Source organism: Furipterus horrens, unplaced genomic scaffold (genome assembly GCF_987537825.1).
Source record: "Furipterus horrens unplaced genomic scaffold, mFurHor1.1.pri manual_scaffold_7, whole genome shotgun sequence".
Lineage (NCBI taxonomy): Eukaryota > Metazoa > Chordata > Mammalia > Chiroptera > Furipteridae > Furipterus > Furipterus horrens.
This window is the reverse complement of record NW_028327177.1, coordinates 117,124,412-117,147,623: the sequence shown is the minus strand read 5'-3', so window position 1 is coordinate 117,147,623 and position 23,212 is coordinate 117,124,412. Positions and strand designations below refer to the sequence as shown.

Below are 23,212 nucleotides of genomic sequence, written 5' to 3'. Positions count from 1 at the left end.
TCTGTCTGGTAAGCTTGGGGTTTTGAGTTTTCATTAAAGGTTACCAATAAATCCAGAAAGCCAAAGATTTAAGACGGAACTGTGTCCAAGCATGGGATGATTTTAGTGCATTTTTTTCCTTTGTGAAAAATCTTTGGAGTTAGCAGCAAAGAGAAAGGATTCTCCTAGCCCTTTGGTCTTGGTTGACAAATCATTTTAGCAAGCATGTCACTGCGTGCCAGCTCAGCTCAGTTCCCTCCTCTTTCCCTTCTCTGGCTTTGTTGTAATTCTTTTGTTTTTATAAGTATCTCACACATTGAAACCCTTTTGAAAAATATATATTTTAAAGAAGGTAAAAGCGTGACTGATAAATATAAAATGTTCTGGTGTCAACGATTTTAATTCATTCACTAAGGCGAGAACTAAGATGTTACAATTATTTCAAAGGAGAATTCAATAAGCACACATGGGCAGAAAACCAGGGATGCTGAAACAGATTTACAGGCTGATCCAAAATTGGTCAATATTTACAGGGTAATCAATAATCAAATGCCACCTCCACTGGGACACAATTCATCTTCATTTCTAGGAATAAGAATCATTTGTATTACTATCAGTTTTCTACAACTTACAGGTTGTGAAATAGCTCTCAGACAATGAAAGCCAGAGAAAACCTGGGGGGATATGCTAGACAGGACACCCAATAGTAATTTTTTATGCTCATTTCAGTTTTTCATAATTTTTCCTGACACTTAGAAAAAAAAATCCTTATTGTAAGTAAGTACATAAATTAACTACTACCGGCTGACTGTGGCTGTGTCTGACTGGAGGGGATGCTAGAACACTGTGACCTCCTGCTGTGGGCTTCTTTTAACCTTGAGTTAAAGGCACGGTGGTGCCTTCTTAAAATTGTCCTGCTGGGTTTGAGAGAGTGAACCAATGACCGGAGGGCCTTCTGGGCTCCTTTCAGATGCTCTTCAGGTAAAACAAAAGAACAGCCCACTAGCCTTACTGCTGTCTGTCCAGTTCATTCTATAATATTTGTGTGAGTTGTAAGTAGAAGATGGGAGATTGCGAGCTGCTTACGTGGCTTGAACTGTCAAGGCAGGCTTTATTCTAAAGCTTTTCTTTAGGTAAGGGGGAGAGAACCCGCATTGTCCATGAGCTGCCATATTTTTGGCCATTGAGGGCTCTTGATTGTTGGTTTTCTTTGTTTAAACTCATTTTAGTCAACAGGCTTAATAAAATGTTCCCGTTAAAATTTCCCACTGGTACACTGATTGGTCAGTCTCCTGGTCACAAGTTTTTGTGAACCTCAAAATCTGATGAGAGTGATTTGATATTGTTTAAATGTAAAGTTTGACCTTTCTGGATCCTGGATTCTTCTGCATCCACCAGCTAATTCAGGATGTTTGGGAAAGAAAGGGCCAAACTGCTGAGATTGTCTTGTTGTCCTGATGCCATCGTGGTTTTGCTGGGTGTCCCAGTTCCTCGATGTCTAAGTTCCCATTGGTGCTGTCTGCCCATTTGCCTGCCCATCAGTCCCTGCCCCAAGGTGGAAGCAGGAGGAGCCCAAGATGGCTGGCTATTTAGAGCCAAGAGGCCTGAGCAGAAGGAAGTGGACATTGACTGAATCAGAGAATAGTTCATATTTTTCTCTGATTTTTGTCTCCCCTTGTTTTTTTCCCTGGTCATCACCACAGCCAATTTGGCTATTTAGTCCTATCTGACAAGACTTTTCCCAAATAGAAAAACAGGAAGAAGTAATCCTATTTTATGTGGAAGTTAGTTTACTCTTAGTCTGCTTGCTGATATACTCAAAAGATATTTTTAAAAATGATACAAGTTCTGGGCTAGGCCGGGCTGACCTCTGCTGTCATTTGAAGGTCATGGAGGCAGAGCAGACCAAGACAAGGAGCGAGCTGGTGCACAAGGAGACAGCAGCCAGGTACAACGCGGCCATGGGCCGCATGCGGCAGCTGGAGAAGAAACTCAAGAGAGCCATCAACAAATCTAAGTGAGTCTGGGAATGAGGACCCCTGTGGTTATTCTCTTCCGAATCTTCCCAGTCTTCCATGTGCCTTGTACTCAGGGACCTACCTAGCCAGAGCCCCCTGCCCAGGCTTCCTCTCCCCCTCAATATTCTATACCCTAGAGGGACAAGGTGCTGAGTGTTAGGGTTACTCCTGGGAAACACAGAAAATGGAATTTCAAAAACAAACCATTCCATGGCCTATTGGCTGGGCCTGTTTACCTGTCAGTAATGAAGATGAGCTGTGTATACAATACATGTTCTCTGTGGACCAAGAGCTGATGAAATGGTGCAAGGCTGGTTTTAATGGAGGTTTTTCCCAAGTTCTTCTCACTGTCATTCCTGTATATTTTTATACAATAATGATCTTAGAGAAAAAGCTTCCTCCTCTACAGTTGCTGGACCTCCAAGTAAGAGACAGGACTTGGGATGGCCTAGACCCAACAGCCAGAGACAGACCTAGAGCTTCATGGCAGGTGAACAGATCAAGAATAAAGTATTGGTCTACATTTCTGCTCAGGCACCAAAGTTCGTAAAAAGAGCTAGGGTCTCTGGCTGACCTAGAACCCTGGGGACTACTAGCAGAATGTTGGCATTTCTTGTTCTGTCTCTTGACCATGACCTGGCTGGGTGTGTAGATCATCTGATACCTCCTGTCCTGGACAAAGTCCAAGAGGACCAACCTAAGCCTGTCCTTTTGGGGGCACTGCTGTGTTCAGTTGGGGGAGGACTAGTGCTTCTCCCTTCCCCAGTTGACCTCAGCAGAGGATGTGTGTGCTGAGGCAGCCTCTTCTCCAGCCTTCCCTGCTAATCACCCCTGAGGACCCAACCACCTTAGAAGAGATCCAGGTCATAGTAGCTGCTGGGCACACTGTGTGTGGCCTTGAGCAGCCTCCCTAGAGAGGAAAGCGGACCAGGATTTAGGGGCTCCACGCTATATGTACACATGCCTTGGGTGTGCCCAGTGGTTCCCGGGGGCATCACCTTCAGCTCATAGTCTCATCAGTTCACCTAATCCTGGATGGATGACCTGGTCAGCTGTAGCTAATGCTTCATACACCTCACGGAGTTTATTGTGGTCATTGTGTTATATTGCTCTTATGTTTTTTCTTCCTGTCTTCCATAGGCCTTATTTTGAACTCAAGGGAAAGTACTACGTGCAGCTTGAGGTATGTGTGGCCTTTGGATTTGTTGCTGACAGGATTTTTTTTTTTTTTGCAAAGCCCCACTTGTGATAGACTTTCATATAGTACATTTGTACAAGAGGATAGTGGAGAGACATTCTTTATTGAATCTTCAGGCCTCAAAATGGTCTTGGTTAGGCCCTGAAGTTCTCTGTATCAGTCACTTTCTGTATTGTACTGGGCTGTGGTTCTCAGTGTGCCCCTAGGCCCAGCAGCATCAGCATCACTTGGGAACTGGTTAGAAATGCATGTTCCTGAGCCCCCCACCCTAGACCCACTGAATCAGAAACTATGAGTGCAGTCCAGCCATCTGAGCTTTAACAAGTGCTCCAGTTGATTCTGATGCAAGCTCAAGTTTGAGAACCACAGTGTTAGGGACCAGATGACTAGAATAGGGGACTTCTGTGTGTTTGACACCCATTGTTGCTTCCCTGATGGGGTTTATTCTGCCAGTGGTAGTTTCTGGACAATAGAGCTTTAGTTTGTCACCCAGATAGGAGTTGGGGGTGGTGGTGGCTGCTTTTATATCTGGTGCATGGACAGCTTTGATAAGAGTCAAGTCCTCAGCCATAATTGGGAGTCTTTGGAATGATGGGCAGAAAACATGCTTGAACCTGTCATTCAGAAGCATCACAAGGCCAGTAGGGGCAGCCTTCCCTTATTGAGCCTCCTGTTCTTCTGACCAGCAACTGAAGAAGACCGTAGACGACCTACAGGCCAAACTGGCCTTGGCAAAAGGCGAGTACAAGACGGCCCTGAAGAACCTGGAGATGATCTCAGACGAGATCCATGAGCGGCGGCGCTCCAGCGCCATGGGGCCTCGTGGCTGCGGTGTCGGGGCTGAGGGCAGCAGCACGTCTGTGGAGGGCCTGTCAGGGAGCAAACCAGAGCCAGACGCCGTTTCCGGTGAGTCAGGGGATCGTGTGCAAGCGGGAGGATGACATAGTCCGTGTGACCTGACCCAGAGCTGTCTCACAATCATGAAGGGCCTCGGAGTTGGGTGGGACTGAGGGCTATTTCTGGCAGCTTCCCATATTTTGTGGGACACTGTATTCATCAAGTTGTTACGAGTATTCCTCAAAGTCAGGATCTGTGGTCAAATAAGTGTGGAAAATGTCGTATGTTCACCTCTCTCTGAGGTGCAAAGTACATGTTAGAACATACAAGGGTCTGAGAAGTACTGCAGGAAAGAGTTGTCATCTAAGAATAGGGGCTTTGGAATCAGATTTAAATCCGGGCCTTCCCATCATTACTAGTACATCATGCAGGCAAGGGCTTAACTTTGTATTTGTTTCTTCACCTGGGAAATGGGCAGTATGATAGTACCTACTATCGACTGTAGAGTGGTGGTGATGATTAAAGGAAGTAACACTGGCACCCAGGAGGTATGCCAGACAGTGGTGCTCACTGGTTCCTGACCACGGAGAGCCTTTTTCCAGGGCCACCTGGGAAACTGGTAATAGAGGTCTGATATAGCTCCTGGTATGTTAACCAAGAAAACCCCGCCAGCACTGTCTTTGCACACTTCCTCTTCCGTGAAGTCCCTGTTGGTTCTTTCCCAAGCTCCTTTGCTGGGTGTTCTTTAATTCAGTCAATAAACATTTAAGTGCCAGTCCAGGGTCAAGGAAGAGGAACTATATTTTGAGCATCAACAATGTGAGGACTTTTAAGATACGTCATCTTATAGACCTTGTATGGAGAGGAACGTGAAGCTCAGAGAGGTTAAGTAACATGTAGCGGAAATAGGATTGGAGTTCAGATTTGAGCCTATTTTCTGTTCCCAGCATTTCGGTATTTCTTATTATGGGAATCCTCTATGGGATGCTACAAGGCTGTTTTTAAAGATGAGGGAGGAGCAAAGGGGAGTAAAAGACAAATCTAATAAGCAGGATTACATCTAGGCAGAGGAGGAAATAGGTAATGGCTAGAGCGGCTTTCAAACCACAAGAATGACATGTCTCTGGGCCTTGGTTATTCTGGTCTACAAAGTAAGCAAGGCACAAGTTACAGAGCACTGGGAAGGAATTTTATTTTGCAGCAAACCGTGACCTAGGTAGGCTCTGAGCATGTCTTTGAGATCAGAAGTCACCTGGGAGATAACAAAGGTCCCAACAGGTATTCCATGCAGGGCTGTTTCTTCCAGCAGCTCTGGCATTTATTTGCTGTGGAAGAAAGCCCTGATGTCTGACCGACCAGCTTTGCTGGGGATCCATTACAAAGAGCCAGCCTTCTTCCTTTGCACCTGCGAATCTATTTGGGGGACTGGGGTGGAGCAAAGCCCCTGGTCTGTGGCCGAGCCCACCTACCTTTAGGCAGTGTCTACTGGCACCAACTTCCAGGGCACACACTGGCTAGTTATTGTAAGGACATTGACTGTCCATGGGATCCAGCTACCAGTCACTTGCCTGTGAGCTGCATTACAGTCTGGGCATGGAGGGTCGTGCTCCCTTTTTATTAGGCACCCACAGTGGCAGGGGTTCTGCAGTTCCCGTGCTGTGTCTAGCTGTCTGCCAACAAAACACTTCCGGAGGTATTCAAGAACTAGGTCGCTATCTGCCAGACCCTGTATGACTGGTGTTCTCTCATCCTAGTGGCCTCTGAGGCCTTTGAAGATGACAACTGCAGCAACTTTGTATCTGAAGATGACTCAGAGACCCAGTCCGTGTCCAGCTTCAGTTCAGGACCAATGAGCCCATCTGAGGTGGCTGACCAGTTCTCTGCAGTTGTGAGGCCCGGCAGCCTGGATCTGCCCAGCCCCGTGTCCCTGTCCGAGTTTGGGATGATGTTTCCAGTATTGGGCCCTCGCAGCGAATGCAGTGGAGCCTCCTCCCCGGAGTGTGAGGTGGAACGAGGTGAGTTGCAGCCCTGTCCCTAGTAGTGTGGTTCTGGATGCCTCACTGTCTTTGCAGCCAGATCTCTGCACTGTTCGAGGCCTTTGCCAGGTCTTAAGAGCCCCCAGTTCTGCGTTAGTGGGTCTGTGTGAATGTGCTGTTGGTGCTGACCACTGAGATAGTTGCCAAGTCCTGCTCTGGGGGCTCCTGGCTCCATAGCTTCGCTTCTGTGCGTCTCATCACAGCTGGAGTTTTCTTGACAAGCACGTGCTAGGGAGGTTTCTGCTTCCCAGCTGTTAATATATTGAGAATGACAACTTTCATCTCTAAGGATAAGTTGAATATATAAATGCAGTAAGCAGTTGTGTGGAGAACCCCATGATACACACACCTGGGAAGCATGGGGGTGTGTGTTTAGAGGGTTGAATTGGCTCACTGGCTTGGGCCTAAGTGACTCTCAGAATTGTCATTACTCTCTTAATCTTTTAACATTTCTATAGGAGACAGAGCAGAAGGGGCAGAGAATAAAACAAGTGACAAAGCCAACAACAATCGGGGTCTTAGCAACAGCAGCAGTGATGGTGGCAAGAGCCAAAGCAGCACCTCCCCTGAGGGCCAGGCCTTGGCGAACAGGATGAAGCAGCTCTCCCTCCAGTGCGTGAAGGGAAGAGATGGGATTATTGCTGACATAAAAATGGTGCAGATCGGCTGATCCATCCAAGGTCCTGGCCCCAGGGCATATCACTATTTATACATGAAACTATATGGAGAACATTGTGCCAATAATCATTTAACACATGCCAAATCGTAAGCGTTTACTCTAAACTGCACTAAGGAAGTTTTGGTAATCTTGAGGGCTGAAGATTTTTCTTCTGGGTAAGAGCTCTTGAGCTGGTTTGTTTGCTAGAGCAGAGTTGTTGCAGGTGGACTGTGAGCAGATTCACAGTCTTTGTGGAACATTAACTGTAACAGTGTTACAGAAGCAAGAACTAGTTCCTACAAAAGATCCCAAGCCAGGAAAGGGGCTGGGAAACTGAGCCCAGCTGGGGTCAACACCTTGCTTCTCTTTTCCTTCTCTCACCCTCAGTTTGGGACAATAGAGATGTTTTCCTTTATATCTTAGGGGATCTAAATGAAAACAAAGAATGCAAGATAAAACTCAGAATATTCAGAACATACCTTTTTGATCCTGTGAAGGCTTAAAAAGTCCAAGAACATGATTCATTTTTATCATCTCTGGTGTTCAGAAGGGGCTTTAAAAAAAAGTGTACATGTTGGGACGCCCATTAAAACCACTTTCTATAAAGGTTACTATGAACTGCACTTTCTGGGGTGGGGAAGGTGAATGCCAGTGTGGGGATGGGGGTGGGGGAGGGGCGGGGATGAGGGTAGCAAGGACATATCATAGAATGGGATCCGTGGCTGTGGGAGAGAAGGTTCTATAGCATAAACCTCATCCTACCAGCCAAGGGGACTTACTCGTAAGAGAAGTGCATGTGAAGAATGGCTGCCATTGTTATTCTAGATTGACAAGGGGTTCATTTCTCTGTAGGCTGTAACTTCAAAAATAAAAATGTAAGGGTTATGCTACACTAGTATTCCTTAGGGGAAATTGTTTCTTAAAGCTAGGAAAGGAAGCAGGCATGTGTTGGCAAAGGTTGTTAAATAGATGCAATGGAATCTGTTATAATACTAATAGTAGTAAGTGTTAAGACTGCTTTTCTTCAATGTTTTCATAATTACACATATTTAAGAGCACTGTATTTTATTTGTTAAGAAAACTTAGCATTTCTAAAAGGAAAAACAACCCCATTTCAAGTTGTTTAATTCTGTCAAAACTTTTAGTCATTTGTAAATCTCTTCATATTGTAGTGTTTTCTCCTTTTTTAATGACTGAACAGTATCTTAATTACAAGATTATTTTGTACTTGTCTTAATACCTTGAGTGTAATAAAAACCATTTGAGAAAATGTCTAACTTTCTATTATTTCAAATGAGAAATCCCGATGTTGCCTAAATCATCTATTCTAGGCAACTTTCTTGCCATAGGAAGAGCATGGAATGCAGTGAAAGTTGTGGATCCTAATCATTTAAGCCCTGGTTACCAAGGTCTGCATTAGAACTCTACTTTTGCTGCTACGAAGCTAAGCAATAAGGAGACGAGCGCCAGGAAAAGAGACAAGGTGGTAGTATCGGAAGAGTGGTTCCCAACCTCTGCTGCATATTGGGATCTCCTAGGAAGCTTAAAAAGGACTGCTCTCGGGTCTAAGCCCTGGAGATTGATTTAATTGATTTGGAGCACACTTGGGCACTGGGCTTTTAAAAGCTCCCCAGCCAATTTTATTCTTTTCTATACTGGTCTAGCCAAAATTAATAATTTCCCTTCCTTATACACCTGTAGCACTGTGTTGGGAGCTCCATGGTAGAATTCAACATTACAATATATTAAATTGTTCATATATAGTCTCCTCCGTTAAAACTTTTGTGGGCAGGGATTAGATCTTAATTCAGTTTGCATCCTGTAAGGAGATCTTTAACACAAGAGGTTCAAGTCATATATGCGTTTGTAATAAATATGTTATGCTTTAGATTTTTCTTTAAAGGGCCAAAGAAAGTTAAATTAATCTACCTAAAGTTAGTATCTAAAATTGAAAGCACTAAATATTTACCAAAGTGAAATCTCACTAATAATCTACCACTATCCGAATATTAAATAACAGATTTTTTTTTTGAAGTGTGAATTTTCAAGCAAATAATGAATTTTTTTCTCTTTTCAATCGAAAATACTAGGTGAAGTCCTTTAATAATGAATTTCTCTAGGTTAAACTGTGCAGTTTCCTTAAGTATAAACATTTTATTTTAATTAAAGGCAGAAGAAATACAAAAGAAGTTTTGATTATAAATTATAAAGTAGAGATGATGAAAAATACCACCTATTTTCAGATCTTCAAAATCTTGACCATCATTCTGCTTCGATGGATTTTTATGTAAACAACTGGGAATTTACACAGGACAGTAGTAATACCTTGCAAGTTTTCCAAATGCAACTTCAATTACAACATATTAAATTCTCAATTGTATTTTCTTCAGAGTGCTGTTACCATAAGAACACTGAACTACACTGCAATTAAAAAAAGAATATACCAACTAAACAGTGATGCCTTCAATGTCTCAGACTACTACTCTCATTAATCTGATAAAAAATGACTGCAATAGTGAATATATACCTCAGTCCTCTTTACATGATTCAATGGGAGGCAGGTATCTAACTTCAACAACCTTCAGTCTTAAGCATGAACATCTTCATGCTAAGTTACTAGTATTGCTTAAAGCTTTACTCTTTCATAACATCTGGGCAACAAACATTTAGAGTCACAAATAATGCAGAATTAAAATCTGTTATGTGACATAATCCATTTGGTAATGAGTTGCCCAAGATGTAGAGTCACAACATAGCAAGTTTACTTTACAACATGCTCTGCCAGAAAGACAAACAATGTAAATATTTCAGAATATTTTCTCAGCCTACCATTCCACTCAATGAGTCTATGTCCCTCACCTGGTCTCAGTTCCCTCTTACAAAGGCATATCACAGTGCTGAGTATACACTTTAATCATCTGCACTTGTTTTTAATACACTGTGGCCCCTAAATGCAAGCCAATTCCACATATACACAAAATCATGTGAACGGTACTTCTAAAGCAATTTAGGTAATTCTGACTATATACAATTCTCACTAAACATCCCAACTTGAGCACCAGGTTCCACTGTAACTTTTTTTTTAGAGAATTCTGATTGTTGTGTTTACTGTCCTGGAGATTGGTGTCCTCATTTGACGAGTTGACTGTTAGTACGAAATCCAGTAATTGCTGAGATTTCCCATCACTGAAGTTGCGTTGTCTTGATGGGGATAATACTATTAAAATCCAGGAAAAAAGGTCCTTCTTGCTTAGGCAAGAAAGTACTGGGAATGATATTGTAAATCCCAGGAGGTATATTTTCTAATTCCAGGTAGCAAAACCCACACCTATATCCAGGGAAAATAAAAACAAGGTTTACGGAAGATGGCACCACAAAAAGGAAAATATAAATCAGATAGAAAAAAAAGGCCAGCCTTACCTGTAGTCACCACTTGATTTCCTCTGAAAGCCATGGGGACCAGGGTCTCCCACCACAGACACTGTTACAACTTCAAAGCCAACACTATATTGCCTAGCGGTAAAAACGAAGAGAATTACTGCTAAGTAGTCTCAAATAAATACATACCTAAAGATAAGTATACCTAAAGTGCAGATGTACTATTACAATCAAGTATATGTCTTCTAAAAAGCTTCAGTAGAAGAAACAACACTGAAACACATGCATACTATTTTTACTCAGTTACAGAAAACACCACTTATATTTTTAAGTTGAAGCAATAAAGATTAATATTATATTAAACTTATTTTAGAAGGGACTATGTTTTTACTACAGGATCCCAGATAATGTTAACTTTAAATGATGTCATTGTATTAAGCAGAAAAAGTAGGACAGAACAGAAAATCCTGGGAGGAAAAAAAAAATATCTAAGAAAGTATTTAGCATATGGCAGACATGGCATTCCAAATCAGTAGGAAAAGGAAGGATTATTTAGGTGGTGACGAGATGACAAAAACATAGAAAAAAACTGTTAAATTGTACCTCACACCAAATATAAAAATACATTCCATATGGATTAAAAAGTAGAATGTAAAAAAAACCAACAACAAGAACATAAAAGAACTATAAGAAAATATGGTGAAAATTTATTTACTATTGGGGTGATGTTTCCTGCCTACAGCAAAACAAACCAGAAAAGACTCATTACTTTAAAATGATTTTCTTTTCTATGTGAAAAAATTATCTGGGAAAAATACTTGCAAATATGTGAAGGAGTGGGTAATAGTTGTGGGGGACAGAGGTGGGGAGGAGGTTAAAGAGGGTATTGGGGGATAAATGGTGATGGGGAAAAATTTTTTTTAAATATATGTGTCAGTATTCTTACAGACATACCCTTATTCATGCTTATAATTATGAAAACATAACAATTCCAGCAGAAAAATGGGCAAATGACATGAGTTAGGCAATACAGGAAAAAAATACATATTGTTCAATATTTTTACATATTCAGTCTATCTAGAAATTAAATACAAAAGGGCAATTAGATACCTTATCTAGCAGATTGGTACATCTTTTTAAAATGACTGTGAAAAAGTAGCTTAGCCCTATCTAAATGAGGGTTATTAGTTTCTTTTGAATAAGTTTGTAAGGCAGGCACCCCCGTAAGCCTAGTTTTACTTAGAAGTACTATTTTTTATTTATATTCTCTAGTTTTCAAACCTTTAAAAATTGTGAAATATAATGCAATGTACATAAAGCAAATATGTAACTTAACAAAAAATTTTCAAAGTGAACGAACACCTGGGTTACCACGACTTACATCAACAAAACCCTCTCAGCACCATGGAAATCCCTTGTATCCTCCCTTCCGATCACAACTGGGCCCACAAAACAGACTTTTAATCACTTTCTTGCTTTGCATATAGTGTGACTACCAAAGTGTGCACTAGTTTAATTTTGCCTGTTCTTGATTTCATCTAAGTGGAATTACATACATTGTTATGTGTGGCTTCTGTTGTTCAGTATTATTTTTAAGACTTATCCATCATGTTGTGGGTAGATATAATTTATTTTCATTGTTAGGTAGGACTCTATTTTATAATGTTAAATGTCACTAATGCACATCTGGGTTGTTTCAGAGTTTTGGCTCTTACGATGGTTTACTAGCCATTTGGAGTATCTTTCTTAGGACGTGCCTGTTCAAGTTTTGTTTTTTGTTCTTTTTTTAAACTGAAGACTTTTTCTTACTAATGGAGCACATATAAAAATCTTTTTATTAAGACAGCTTCTATCTAGTAATCCACGTGGAACTGATTTTGAGATTTGCTATAAGACAGTGGTTTAGTTACCTTCTGGTACATGGATACTCAATTATTCCAGCACCATTTACCCTTTCCCTGCCCCTGTGCAACACCATCTTTATCACAAAGGAAGCATCCATATATGCAAAGGTGTCTCAAAACCCTAGTCTGTTCCACTAGGATCATTTTCAATATAACATTGTTAATTTAAGAAAGTTACTCATCACAAACCTTGGTCCTCTTAGCTCAATCAGTAATGGCCCGGTCTTTTCTATATGGAATTGGTAAATGGGATTATTTTTATGAGTCTCTTGGAAATTTCCGCATCCTCCAGCACTCTGACCACTCCACTTCCCATTAATCTATTAAAACAAAGCTTTTGTATTAAAAAATCTTCGAATTCTCCAATTCTATGTTAAAGACAAAATTCCTTTATAATCCCAGCCTTCAAAGAAGGCAACTCCCCCCTTCAGCTCCACCCTCTCTCTCCAGTCTTTACTTGCCAGTGACAGTCAATCTAACTCTTCATCTCAGGCAGGTTACTTTACTGAGTCCTATCTTCATCTTTCAGCCTTCAATCAAGCTGTTCTCCCTGCCAATAATTCTCCCACAAATCCTCTACACAACAGCCCACCCTGCAAAGCCAACCTCAAATTCTATGTAAGAGGTTCATCACATGGCCTTCCCTAATGATCAAGGTTTATATTAATCTTTCTCTAAATTTCTTGTTTCTGCCCACAGAACCACTTAATGTTGCTCACTGACAATCTTGTATTCCAAACCAGACTGGATGGAGGCTATTTACATTTCTCTTATTCTTTTCAAGCTCCAGAATATTTTGTTTTGTAAAAAATTGTTAAATGTGAAGAATAAAAAGAGAAAAGGAGAAAAAGGGAAGGAAATTTAAGACTTCTCTGAGATCATGACCCAGAGACAGAATTGTCGTACCTGTTTTGATACAGTGTATGGTGAAGGAATCTTTGAAAAAGTAAAGCTGCATGCTGAATATACCTAGAGTAAAAAAAAAGAAATTGTCCTGATAAAGTTTCTATTTCTAAAAGTACCAGTGATAAAAGATGCATCTGAAGAATGAAGGTGTGAAGACAGCTCCCCAATGTCCCTTTCACCACTAAAAATCTATTCACATTGAACTTCCTTACTGATCCATGACAAACAAATCTATGCAGAATAAAATTACAATGACCTTCCCAACTTATGAAAGCAATGTTTATAGGCAATCGATTCCCTTTCACTAAGTTCAGAGGCTTCTTTTTCAAGTCAACAAAAAATGTATTATGTAGGCTAAAGAAGTTTTTATTGCTTGCTCTGTGAATTTATTAGTCCAACATACCACATTACCTCAGAACTATTACTCTAAAAACAAAAATGCTCATTAAAAATGTTACTCAAAATAAAAAATTACTTTTCACAGGCATTATTTTCTGCAGGAAGCATCCTAATAATTTCATATTGAATTGATATACAGGTAAATACATACACATAAAAATACATAATTTTCAGAAATAACCTTTTTCTGTAGATAATCCCACTTACAAAGCAGAGCACATGCTATACTTTATATTGTTTTGTCACTGTATGTTGGTTTACTTACCCGGACTGTATAATGGATTGTATTCTGTTTTTCATACTGAGAAACCACTAATGTAAAAGTATGGGTCCCAGGTGTGGTCAGCTTTATCTTAGTCAAATAATGAGGGCTGTTAATTCGAATCCCATCAATGTATGGGGGCGGGTCAGCTGCAAATAAACCAGTAGGTTTACAGAAAAGGAGATTTTAGTTTTTGAATTTGTTTTATGATTGATGGTAGGAAAAATAATTAAATGGACATCCCCTTAACTTATTCTATCTTTAAATATAATGGTACTGAAGAATTACAGTTTCAATTATAAACTTTACAATGAAAAAATTTTGAACTTTAAAATCAAAGTTTCTAATAAGCAAAAGCAATCTTTCAGAATGCATTCAATGAGGTATAGGAGGACTCCTGCTATTTACCCTGCTATGTTGCTTTTTTCTCCAGTAGAAGATTTTAAAGTCAAGATTAGCTTCTTTTTTTCTTTTGAGGGAATTTTTAAAAAGATACAGAGTAATGAAAAATTTATCTAGGTTCCCTGCCTCTCAATGGTTTTTTGTTTTTTTTTTCTATATTAGACTTTTTATAAAACAAAGTCCCTCTGAAACATCGCCCTCAGTCTTATTTCATTCTACTCTGATAGATTTTATGGACATCTTTTCAGACTTTAACATACCCCCTAAAAAAGAATGACTGGGTAAATGTTATTTCTGTGAGCATATATCTAAAAAAGAAGTGTGTATGTCTTGTTTTATATCTTTCATTTTTCACTCAACATGTTTTTGAAATCCATGTTGTTCTACATACATATGGTTTATTTTTTAAAACTGCCTATATAATATTCTACTGTATAAATATAACACATTTTATCTATACCCCCATCTAGTTATCCAATCTGAATATTCAGATTATTTCCAATATTTTGCTATTATAAACAAGGCTGCTTGATTATATACCTTGTTAGTCTCATTAATCAAAGCTGACACAATAAAATAATTTCACATATGTGAAATACCACGTTATTTTAGATCACCTGCTTTACTTAGGAACACTGATTATTTATAATGTAATCGATTTAAAAAAACCAAACATTTTAGAATCTCAAACAGGTAGTAAGTTTCTAATGCTTAGAGTTGTGTAATCTATTGAGTTTGGAGAAAAAGAATGGGCCTATCTGATCGTGGACAAGGTTTTTAACCTTTCTATTGGGCTGGCAAAAACGTTTGCTTAGTTTTTTTCTCTAAAATAAGGCATATTTTTCATTTTCACCAATAACTTTATTGATTTGGATATTTTGAGTATGTTGGCTGTCTCCTGCTATTGGCTTCTAGTGGGTAGAGGCCAGGGATGCTGCTAAACATCTTCCAATGCATAAGACAGCCCCACAGCAAAGAATTATCTGGCCAAAATGTTAATAGTACCAAGAAACTTTGTTAACCACTTTTGACATGTTTTATCAGTCACAGAGCCTTCTCCATGTGCTGCATAATCTATTTTTGCATTTCAGTTGTGTTTTTACCTTTCTTGAAATAATAAAGCATAATATGCTGAATATGTTGCATGTTTTCTGCCAACTTCAATATTAAAATGACTGCAAAAAATTCACCAATTTTGGTAAGTTTTTTCTTAAAATGCATGCTGATATGACAGCTATCACAATACAATCTAACAAAATTGAAGCACCACTAGAGCGATCAGTATGGAAAAAACTGAACAAACTTTTTGGCCAACCCAATATATCTTGGTTTACTCTTCTGTCAAATGGGGAATAAGGCCTGTTCTATTTATTTCAGAATGCTATGATGAAGATAAAACTACAAACCAGAAAGTACCTTGCAACGGCAAAAATCATTATGTTTTAAAGAGGGAGCATTGTTAAAAAAAGATACTAGTAAAAAGGGTAATGGCTTTTGAAATTCAAAAGCCATGTAACATCTTAATACTAGGAATATACAAGTATTCACAACACTTGTGCTTTTTTGGTTGTATAATGACCAATATGTGAAAATGAAAAATTTGGCTGGTTTAGCTAGACATTTACCATTGGATCTACTATGTTCCATGCCCATCCTAGACTCTCTAGGGATACTGACTGCTAGTATCAGTGCTGGCCCTCAACACAGGAAAAACAAAACCACTTTAAATCCCATCCCATCTCCCCTAACATTGCCTATTTCTTTGCACAGCCTTCTTGAGAGAACTGTCAATAACTGCTTCCTTACTCCACAGTCTCTTCCCCAATCACTCCAACTGGGCTTTGAGCCCGCTTCTCCTCCAACTCTGTTTCTGTCGATGACTGCCAGGAAGCTAAGTCCAGTGGTCTCTTCTCTAACCCAATCTTCCTTGAACTCTAAATTAGCAATCGATGTAGTTGTCCACTCTGCCCCTCATTTTTTTTCTTCCCTTGGGTTATATGAAATCTTACCACTTCATCAGGTACTTTGCTCAAATTCTTTTGTGGTAACTTCTCCTCTGCTTAGCCTTAGGATGTCAGAGTTCAAGAGTCAGGTACCAGGTGTTTCTCTCTGCACGTACAACTCTCTCCATAGATGATTTATACAGTGCGATCTTCAGATGCCATCTATGACCATTACTCTCAATCTGTCGCACCTACAGTCCTAACCTTATTCCAGAACTCTACTCAAAATCCAACTGCCTACTTCCACAACAAATCTTTCCCTCCCACCCTATCAACACATAGCCACCTCAGTAAATGTTACATCTTTATATTGCTTAAGCCAAAAAAATAAGAATCATCCTTGATAACTCTCTGCCCCCTACATCAAGTTCTGACAATCCTACCAAAACACAGATCTGTCCACTCCTCCTTCCACTCCTACTACCCAAAGTTTAAACTACCACCATTTCTCACAAAATTGCCTAATTGGTTTTTCTACTTCTATTTTTTGTCCCATCCAATATATTCTACAAAGAATGTTCTTTTTAAAAGATGACACTTAGAACCCCATCCAAACCCCTTCCTGTGGCTTACAGAACCTCATGTGATCTAAGCCTGTATACTTTTCTGACCTCTTCTGATACTACACCTCCCCAGGCCTACTGGCCTCTCCTCTGTTCCAAAAAAAACACCGATCTTTTTCTCGTTTTAGAGTCCTAGCACTTGATGTTCCCTCTGCCTGTAATGTCCCCCCCCCCACTATTTCTCTGCATAATTGATTCATTTTTGTCATTCAGAGTTCTTTCACCCCTTCTCAAAGACGACTTCCATGGCCCAACCAAAGCAAGCAACCAGTCACTAACAGATGACCCTTTTTATCTCTTTACATACCTATATCATGATCTTTCTTTTTTTCTTATTATCTGTCTCCCTGACTACAACATAAACTAACATTTCTATAACTTAGTAAGGGATAAAAAATTTTTTACTGTGAAAACAAAATGGTTTAAATACAATATGTTAAATGCCTCAGAAGCCCTGCAGAGGGAAAGATTCACTTTGCCTGATAGATGGTTATCAAAGATGAAATAACTTATAAGCTGGGTTTTGCCCGTGTTAATTATGCAGAATAGGGGAAAAGGACTTATGTAGGCAGGAGGCAGGGAGGAGATTCTTGGCAGGAGAAACTGTGTGAAAAGAGAGGCAACAAAGGGCATGATGTGTTCAGAAGTAGTTAGTACCTGACTGAGGGTACTGTGAAAAAAGGGGGACAGGACTGCGAAGGCCAGAATTGTATACCATGGTAAAGAGCTTGGATTTTTTTCAAGAGTCCATGGAAAGCCATAGATTCTTTGATCAGAGAAAAAGATATGACATGTTTTAGAAATAAAACTCTCACAGCAATGTGAACTCCCAAATTCCTGAGGACTTTATTTAAAACAAATCAAAACAAAACACAAGTAGCATAAATATCCACCATCTTGTTTGTGTGGTTTCCATAAGTCTATAGCATAATTATTAATTTCTGCATATTATCTACATAAAAGTCTATCATTTTCTACTTAATTATATAAATAGAATTTTAATGTTTGTTTGAATGTTTGTCTACTAAACATACCTGGGTAATACACTTTTTTCCCATCGGTCTTGTATACAACCATTGTGATAAATTCTCGATTATTTGCAAAATCATCCTAAAAGCACAAAGAATCCAATGTGGTTAATAAAATGGGCCCAAAATTCTCTTAAGTGGGAAAAAGAGAACAATTCCAACTTTAAGAGCATTTATTTCAGCTACTTAGTGCTATTAAAAACATTGTTTTTCTGGTTTGAACTCTCATTTCAATAGCTTTACCATATTGTATAAAAATATATTAAGAAAAAGACTCTGAAGCTATTAAAATTATGGTTACCCTTTACAGAATCAGGCCTCATGATTCAAAATTTCCAACTCCCCTTTAACATATTTTAATGTTAATATTCTTAAGACCTAAATTAACTTACATAATCAACACAAAAACCCTCACTAAAAACATAAACTCCATGATGTTTTTCTTCAGACATGATTTCTGAATAAAACTCTTTAGAATATGGTTACAAATTATAAATTTCATTAGAGGAAAATATTCATTTATTTAAGAAAATACCATTTTCAAGTCACCTATATAAATAAAATAGGCTGATGATCAAATTACATATCTTGTCCACAACAGTCTATTTACATTTAAAAGAATTTCTGTATGGAATATCATAAGAAGGGTATCAGTACCTTGTCTGTTATGTGTCTACTAAGCAAAACCCAAACTGCAGCGCCCCCTTGTGGACACTGCACCTCCAATTTGTACTGGGGATTGTTGGCCAGGCTATAGGCATCTTTCACAGGTCCTTGCTTAGCATCCCAAGTACTAAAACATGAAATCAACAAGGAAGGAAGTAATTAAATTCTCATGTAGCTAAAAATTATTAATATTTTAAAAAGTGTTATGTTTCAGATTTAATTAAGTTCATGTGTTTACAATTTTTGGCATGAACAAGAAGCATATAAAGAAAGTAACTATTATATGAGTCATCTGTGGGCATGACAAAAAGAGAAAATACTAGTCTTCCTAAATTAAACATTTCATTTTAAATTAAAAAAGTGGAGACTACTATAAACCATATTCTGGAATGTGCAAAGAAGTTACCTGTGAATACATGTTGACTCTTTAAAAAGACCTGGATTCCAACTCAAATAAATCACATCATAATACTGGCAGAGATCATCCCATGAAATCCAAAATATTCCTAAAAATTACATATCTTTATTAATCTAAAAAAACTTCTTAATGATAAATGAATTAAGTTGGTTAAACACATTTCATGTTGTTAAAGCATGCTATTTATTTAAAGATCAAATAGTATTAAAATTACAAAGACATATTTACCATTGTCAATTTTTTGAGCTGTTCGAGGATCAAAGTTCAAATATTTTTGCAACTCCGGGGTCCAGTTTTTTACATCATTTTCACTATATCTTCCTTTCCAACGTAAATGACTCCATGGATTTTTCAACTGAATAAATCGCAGCCCCTATTGAAAACAAACAAAATACCAGGAGATAACAAAGTTGCAAAACAGTTTTTAGCATATTTTTTATTAGTTATATGATTCTTTAATGCAGGATGCATTCTGAATACTTAAAATTCCTTTCTCTCCAAATCAATCTGAAATTAATATTCTTTAATTAACACTTTCACCATATCATTTATCTAATCAAAAACTGTAAATGGCTATCAATCCCTAGATCTATGCTGTTCATAGGATAGTCATTAATCACATTTGGTTACTGCGGATAAAATTAAATAGAATTTAAGTCAGTTCTTTAGTTACACTAGGCACATTTCAAGTGTTCAAGGACCATGTGTAGCTAGCAGCTAATGCACTGCACAGCACAGAGAGAATTTCCATTACGACAGGAAGTCCTGCGCGGTGCTGCCATAGAATATCAGTTATTTCCTGTTTCTTCAGAGTCTATGCTACACTGGCTCCACTATTTTCATGCTCCACATGTCTTTGGCTCTAGCATGCTCTTTCCTCTCACAATCCCATCAACAATTCCTATGCAATTTCACTTCTAAAGGCATTTGTTCACATTGTTTCCCTTTCCTGGAAGGCCCTCTCTGATCTCTCTTAGCTACCCTTCCTTTCAGATCCTGTTTAGCTTCTTCCTCCACTGATTGTCTCTCTGTGAAGACTGAAGCAGTGAAGAGAGAACACGAACTTTGGAGTCAGAATGAAATGGCACCAAATTCCAACTTCACTATTTGTCACCTCTATGGGTCTTGCTTTGGTCATTTATCCTTTTTGACACTTGTTTCCTCCTATGTAGTAAAACGAAGGTGAAAATATCTCCTAGAAGACTGTTGTGAAGATGAGATGAAGTTATATATGCAAAATATCTAGCACTTAATTTCCTTCTTTTAGTAACTGTCTCTCTTCTAAACTTTATAGTGCTAACAATCTGTATTACATTAATTTAAAACAAATTAACATGCTATCTCATATATCTCCTACTGGTACAAATGCAGCAGTTTTGTCTCTCCAATGAGATGGCAAACTCCTTGAGATAGTAACATTATTATCTTTTTCCTAAGTCTCCCGTGACTTCATGGAACAGTGTTAAGGTATGGTAAGTGCTTAATAAATACTGGGTGTGTCTACAAAACTGATAACATTGATTCAGAAAAACAAGAGCTTGTAAATCTAGGAGTATTTTGTCTTATATCATGCAGTCAACTTAAGAAACTGTATTTTTAAAAAAAAATTATTTAATTTTAGAGAGAGAAAGACAGGAAGAAAAACATCAGTGTGTGGTTGCCTCTCGTACACTTCTAACTGGGGGACCTGGCCTGAAACCCAGGCACGTGCCCTGACTGGGAATCGAACCAGCAACCCTTTGGTTTGCAGGCCGGCACTCAATCCACTGAGCCACACCAGCCAAGGCATGCATTCTTCTTTTAATGATGTCATAAATCTAACTGTTCGGGGAACTTAAAAAACAAACAAACAAACAAAAAACCCAAAAATACTCATTCCTTTGCTATTTTAAATGTGGCAAATTGTGACCTGGGACAGATGTGAGTTCTGGACATAAGCAAGACTCATTTATCTTGAGCTATATTCCCTAGAATCTTCATTAATACAATTTCTGTTCTCAATTTATTCTATAACACTTGTGCCTCACCCACTTCCCCCGCCACACATCAGCCATCAGACACTGAACTCTAATTCTTTCTTTTCATAAAACCTAGTTCTACATGAGTAGGGAATCTGCTTTATTTCAGGACTCTATCACTTCTTTTAAAAGGAGATGAAATTACTGCTAAGCTTTTCAGAGGCAGGTTCCAGGCATCGCTGACATTCAAGGACACTAATATCTGGCTGTAGGTTTTGTGTGGATACAGAACCAGCAGTTCAGAGGGCCCTGGATAGGAAAACATATGCCAGAAAGCTAAAAGAATCTGGTTTATTACAAAACAACTCATTTCCAAAGTCATTTCCAAGCGGCAGTACAGCAGAAGTCTTGGGGAGGTTAAGAAATCCATTTATAAGCCATGTCTGGTCTTGAAACTGAGATATACCTTCATAGCAGCCTACGGAACATTACATCAAGGAGGAGGGGAAAAAAAAAAAAAAAAGACCAAGAGGAGGATCGTGAAGACTAAAATGAAGATCTTAGAATATGCAAAGGTCAGAAGCAAGCAGGATAATACCTTCACTAAAGTATCAATAAAATCTTAAAAGTGAGGAAAGTGATGGATGACTGAAGATTGGGAGTAGCTTTAGTCAAAGATGAGTTCTATCTGCACAAAAGAGGTTCCAGAGGTAAATGTCTGAATGAGATAACTGTGGAAATATTTTTAAACAGGAGTCAGAACTAAGGAAGAATTTCAGACAAGAAAAATGACATAAAAATAATGAACCCAGGAGACCTAAAATATATACCCAAAGATATTGGAGAAAATTCCCATAAATTTTAACACATGAAGAAGCCTTTAGGTAAAGATCAACTATGACTACAAAGAGTTCATGTAAACAAAAGTAAACTATGGTCAACTTCATTCTGTGAGATGTCTGCTCAAGCTGGGTCAGTAACGTTCACAGAATTACATGTGAATGTGATAGCGTTAGCGCAGCTAAGAAACCTGTTACTGGGCCACAGTTTACTCCACCGACACGTTCTACTTAATCTTTACAGAATAACTTCCATATGTGAAAAAAGGCCACTGGTTTTAACTAAAAAGGCTGACATTTCAAATTCTTACTTTACTGGCAATCAGCAATTTTTAAATGCTTTATTCTCAAGTCAATCCAGGGGTGCCTATTTTCTCATAAACATGTTTTTTGTTTAGTTTCCTTTGATCATTCAAAGCACAGTCTCATTATTCCAAGTAAATGATATATCACAGAAACTTTCCTCCAACTCAAGCTTACTTTCATATTGCCTGTTTCACTATTTAAATTTAAATCTTTTGTCACTTCTTCAATATTGGTCACCTATCACACCTACCAAAGAATGTTCTAACAATAACACATACACAGAAGTAAGAGTGACTTTTCTTCCCAATGTTTTGATTATTTATGGCAAATTACATTCTAAAATAAAGCTCTCAGTTAATTCAATTCACATAAATTTTTATATTTTTTGCTTTAAGTAAATTTTTATGCCAAGTTTAAAGGAAGACACAATTCCACACAGTATGGTTGGGGGTGCCACAATGACTGGCTTATTTAGAAAGCCATGAGACTATAAATTTTTAAATGTTGCAGTAGGTCCCTGCTGCCTTCATAATTCATGTAATTCTATGTGTTACATAAGGAAATCAGTTTAATTAATAAACAGTGGTACACTGTTACTACTGATGGAGCATAAATTTTTTCTACAAATATAAGCAGGGGAAATTGAAAGATACTGCTCGTTAAACTTCCCAGTGACTGTACAGCTTAAGTACCATATCATTAGGGGAAAAGAGTCCTTCCTTAATAATCTTTGTATTTTCTAATCCTGAGAAGTAATGAGGTCAATCATTCCAAAATCTGAGCACAGAGAAAGGGTCTGAAAGGCCTAAGAGCATACAAGGGCTACTAGGAAGAAAAACACTTGCAAACCCACCGGCATGTTTCTTATTCATAGTATCTTCTCTTCTGTGTCCTTTCACAAGTATTTACTGAATGTCTCCTACGCCCTGGAGTCTAACACTGTGATTATCTCCAACACCAACATGCTGCCCAGAGCCTTGAGGGTGTCTGTTCACCTCAACTCTGCTACTTTTATGGAAAGAGAAAGAGGCATATAGCATTTCTGTTCTGTCATCAATATCTACACTGTCACTGTCATTAGCCATCTTTTTAGTTCATAATTTCCAATAAAAGGTCAAGCTGTTTAGTGTAACAGGTGGAATGATTTTAAAACTTCACCTAAACCTTGATTTGTCAGAATTCAAGTCTAATATACTTTGGGATTCTTTGTAATCTTATTAATAAACAAGAAAAACAAGAGGAAAAAAATTTAAGGTAAAACCTTGAATTCTCTAATATCCAAAACAGCATATGCATGTGTGGGAACCAGACCCCATTTTTCTCCTTCGGCTTCAGTCATCATTCCAGTTGATGCAGTGATGAGGACATCCCCTTTGTGAAATCTGGAAATCACCCCAGTAGACAAAGAATGAAAGTGAAACATATTCATAATCTCAGACCACACCATCTTTCCT

The 23,212-nt window shown here is 38.5% G+C and overlaps 2 protein-coding genes across 4 annotated transcripts in view; one reads left to right on the top strand and one right to left on the bottom strand.

Moving 5' to 3' along the window:
• Positions 1-7,384, top strand: part of SH3BP5 (SH3 domain binding protein 5) — a 64,554-nt gene extending 57,170 nt beyond the window's left edge. The window contains exons 5-9 of the mRNA XM_090284354.1: positions 1,866-1,996; positions 3,138-3,180; positions 3,882-4,101; positions 5,787-6,047; positions 6,527-7,384. Of these exons, the coding sequence (XP_090140480.1) occupies positions 1,866-1,996; positions 3,138-3,180; positions 3,882-4,101; positions 5,787-6,047; positions 6,527-6,738 (867 nt within the window). The 3' untranslated portion in view covers positions 6,739-7,384. The remainder of the gene's footprint in view (positions 1-1,865; positions 1,997-3,137; positions 3,181-3,881; positions 4,102-5,786; positions 6,048-6,526) is intronic.
• Positions 7,385-9,317: 1,933 nt separating this feature from the next.
• The window catches only part of CAPN7 (calpain 7), a 37,931-nt gene continuing 24,036 nt past the window's right edge, over positions 9,318-23,212 (bottom strand). For 2 of the 3 annotated variants that reach the window (XM_090284350.1, XM_090284351.1), the window contains 10 exons: positions 23,020-23,140; positions 18,884-19,028; positions 18,644-18,743; positions 18,229-18,364; positions 17,578-17,653; positions 13,579-13,724; positions 12,915-12,977; positions 12,198-12,328; positions 10,147-10,239; positions 9,318-10,054 (listed from right to left, as the gene is read on the bottom strand). In XM_090284350.1, the coding sequence (XP_090140476.1) occupies positions 9,910-10,054; positions 10,147-10,239; positions 12,198-12,328; positions 12,915-12,977; positions 13,579-13,724; positions 17,578-17,653; positions 18,229-18,364; positions 18,644-18,743; positions 18,884-19,028; positions 23,020-23,140 (1,156 nt within the window). In that variant the 3' untranslated portion in view covers positions 9,318-9,909. The remainder of the gene's footprint in view (positions 10,055-10,146; positions 10,240-12,197; positions 12,329-12,914; positions 12,978-13,578; positions 13,725-17,577; positions 17,654-18,228; positions 18,365-18,643; positions 18,744-18,883; positions 19,029-23,019; positions 23,141-23,212) is intronic. The other variant, XM_090284353.1, reaches the window with a different exon arrangement.